Raw genomic sequence first — 2,500 nt, 5'->3', positions numbered from 1 at the left:
ATTCAACATAGAAAAAAAAACAGTCTCTGAAAGTTTGAACTTATGAAGTTCTACCGATTCAACTACCTGATTGGTCATTCCACGACTCGGTCACAGCTGGAATAAAACTTCTAACATATTGTGTAATATTGAGCCTCGTGATGGAGAAGGTATGACTATTATAATGATCTGCATACCTAGTATTACGAACAGGATGATACTGTCCGGGAAGATCTGAATGCAAAGGATTGTCAGAATTATAAAACATCTTGAGGTATATATGGTATACAGTTATACACACTTCATGACTTAATTCATCATTCTATGGCTATCGAATAATTGATGATCGTGATATATTTAAAAGAGTATCGTGATATATCTGCTAAACATTATATTCCATAATATCTCTACAATGTTGAACCTCTTAAACTATGATGAAAGAAAGGAAAGTTAACAGCCTTGCTTTTGGAAGTAAAGAATTTATTAGAAAGTTCTAGTTTTCAAAGGCTTCAATATCGTTGTGGAGTCAGCATTTATCATCACAATTAGTGCAAATTAAATCAGGTGAATAATTAGAATGTTATGAGGAAAGTAAAATCAGAGGAATATCTCTAATTCCTTTAAAAGAAATCAATTAGAAAAAAGATACTTATGACTTTAAATGGAAAATTAGTCGAAAATTGTTCAATGCAATCAATGCTGAAAATACGAGATATTTGAACGTTTATTTAAATTATGAGGGTGAAATTCCAATTTTTTATCCGGGAATAAAACAATAAAATCCTCTCTTTTGACCTTGAACATTTTAACCACTGTTCCATAAAAATGTCTCCTAGTTTAAAACTTTAAAGACCCTTTTCTTTGACATTTTAGCCAATGTTCCATGAAAGGTTTTAGGACTTTGAAGATTTTTTCTCTGAGTAATCAGACATTTCGTATTGAAATATATAATTACATTGTAAAGAAAATGGCAGAGCATCGGCTTTCTTATAACCTCGTAAATGTAAAATATTTACAGTCCAGTAAACATCGGCTTTCTTATGACCTAATAAATCTAAATATTTACAGTTCCAATATATGTCTGTACTGAAAAACATTTTATAAATAACTGTTTCAGAATATGCATTTAATGTATTTCATACTGATTTCTATAATTTTTTCTCTTCCAACGGGATTTTGAAAAAGTGTATATTTTTTGTCTGACTTGCGTCGTAGGCACCATGGCTCTTGTAAAATGCCGCCGATGGTTTATTGTCAGCATCAACAGTGTGGTTACAGCAACTGATGTCATTCTGGAGGCCTTCCTGAAATGAAGGATGATAGGATTGTACAATAGACTAAAAAACCATGAATGAATAAGGAGAAAGAAAATCATGAAATAATGAAATAAATAAACTGCAAGAGCAGTAATGAACAATTGAAATAACATATTTTAAGAACAGTAACAACATCAGAATAGATCGTTCATAAACAAACTATATAATTAGACTTATGTCAGCCTATTCAACATAAAAACATTCGTTGAAAGTTTGAATTTTTAAAGTTCCACCGATTTAACGACCTGGTTAGGAAGATCATTCCACAACTTGGTCACAGGTGGAATAAAACTTCTAGAGTACTGTGTAGTATTGAGCCTTATGATGGAGAAGGATCAAAGTATGCCACATAATAAAATTGATCTTTTAAAGCACTGCAAGAAATTATAGCTACTACTTGATGAAATATAAACGCTACACTAGCCCTTTTAACTATTGTCTACTTGACATGATGAATGAGGATAAATATGGCATCTTCATTTCATTTGATCTTAGTGCTTCTTTTGTTACATCAGTGCATGAACTGATTCTTAATGATTTACAGTACATTGCTATTGAAGACCAAGATTTTGAGTATCTAAAAGATTACTTGGTTGACAGAATCTACCGTGTACGTGTTGAAATATCTCACTTATCGTATGAATACTGTTAAAAAAATGTAATTTTAATCGGAAATGCCCCGTAAAAATATACTGTTTTCAGCCGTATTTCAGTAAAATACAGGCGACCGTAATTTTACCTGACCTTGTTATTATCCTTTTAGGGTTGGTGACCGTCTATATATCAGCTTTTAAAATGGTCAAAATCCTGGAATAAATGCTGTCAGGCCTTTACATTTATTTATTTATTTATTTTTTTTTTTTTAATACAAATTTTAAAGAGGTGTACCCCAGGGAAGTGTACTACGAGCAATCTTATTTTCTATAAAAAGTACTGCAGTGTTGAAACTATTTTTAATGATACACGATTATACTTCTTCAAAACTGACATTGATGATACAGCTGAGAATTTATACGGCGTTGTTACTGGTGGTATCGTATGGATTACAATTAAACAACTAAAACTAAATGCAAATAAAACTTAAGAGTTCATGTTAGTAGAAAACAATAAATATCAAATAACCATGGTGATATGCAAATAAATATCATTAACAGCCTAGTCTCAATATCTATTTCATGGCCTAGGTGTAATACTGGACTATAATC

At 31.2% G+C, this 2,500-nt stretch overlaps 1 protein-coding gene across 5 annotated transcripts in view; it reads right to left on the bottom strand.

Annotated features, from left to right (window-relative positions):
- Positions 1 to 1,075: 1,075 nt before the first annotated feature.
- The window catches only part of LOC137647980 (spermidine/spermine N(1)-acetyltransferase-like protein 1), a 107,718-nt gene continuing 106,293 nt past the window's right edge, over positions 1,076 to 2,500 (bottom strand). For all 5 annotated transcript variants that reach the window (XM_068380927.1, XM_068380931.1, XM_068380940.1 and 2 more), the window contains exon 7: positions 1,076 to 1,283. In XM_068380927.1, the coding sequence (XP_068237028.1) occupies positions 1,128 to 1,283 (156 nt within the window). In that variant the 3' untranslated portion in view covers positions 1,076 to 1,127. The remainder of the gene's footprint in view (positions 1,284 to 2,500) is intronic.

The sequence above is a fragment of the Palaemon carinicauda genome, chromosome 1, assembly GCF_036898095.1.
Source record: "Palaemon carinicauda isolate YSFRI2023 chromosome 1, ASM3689809v2, whole genome shotgun sequence".
In the NCBI taxonomy this organism is placed as follows: Eukaryota; Metazoa; Arthropoda; class Malacostraca; order Decapoda; family Palaemonidae; genus Palaemon; species Palaemon carinicauda.
The sequence above is the reverse complement of the archived record's forward strand: the minus strand, read 5'-3'. Positions and strand labels throughout refer to the sequence as shown.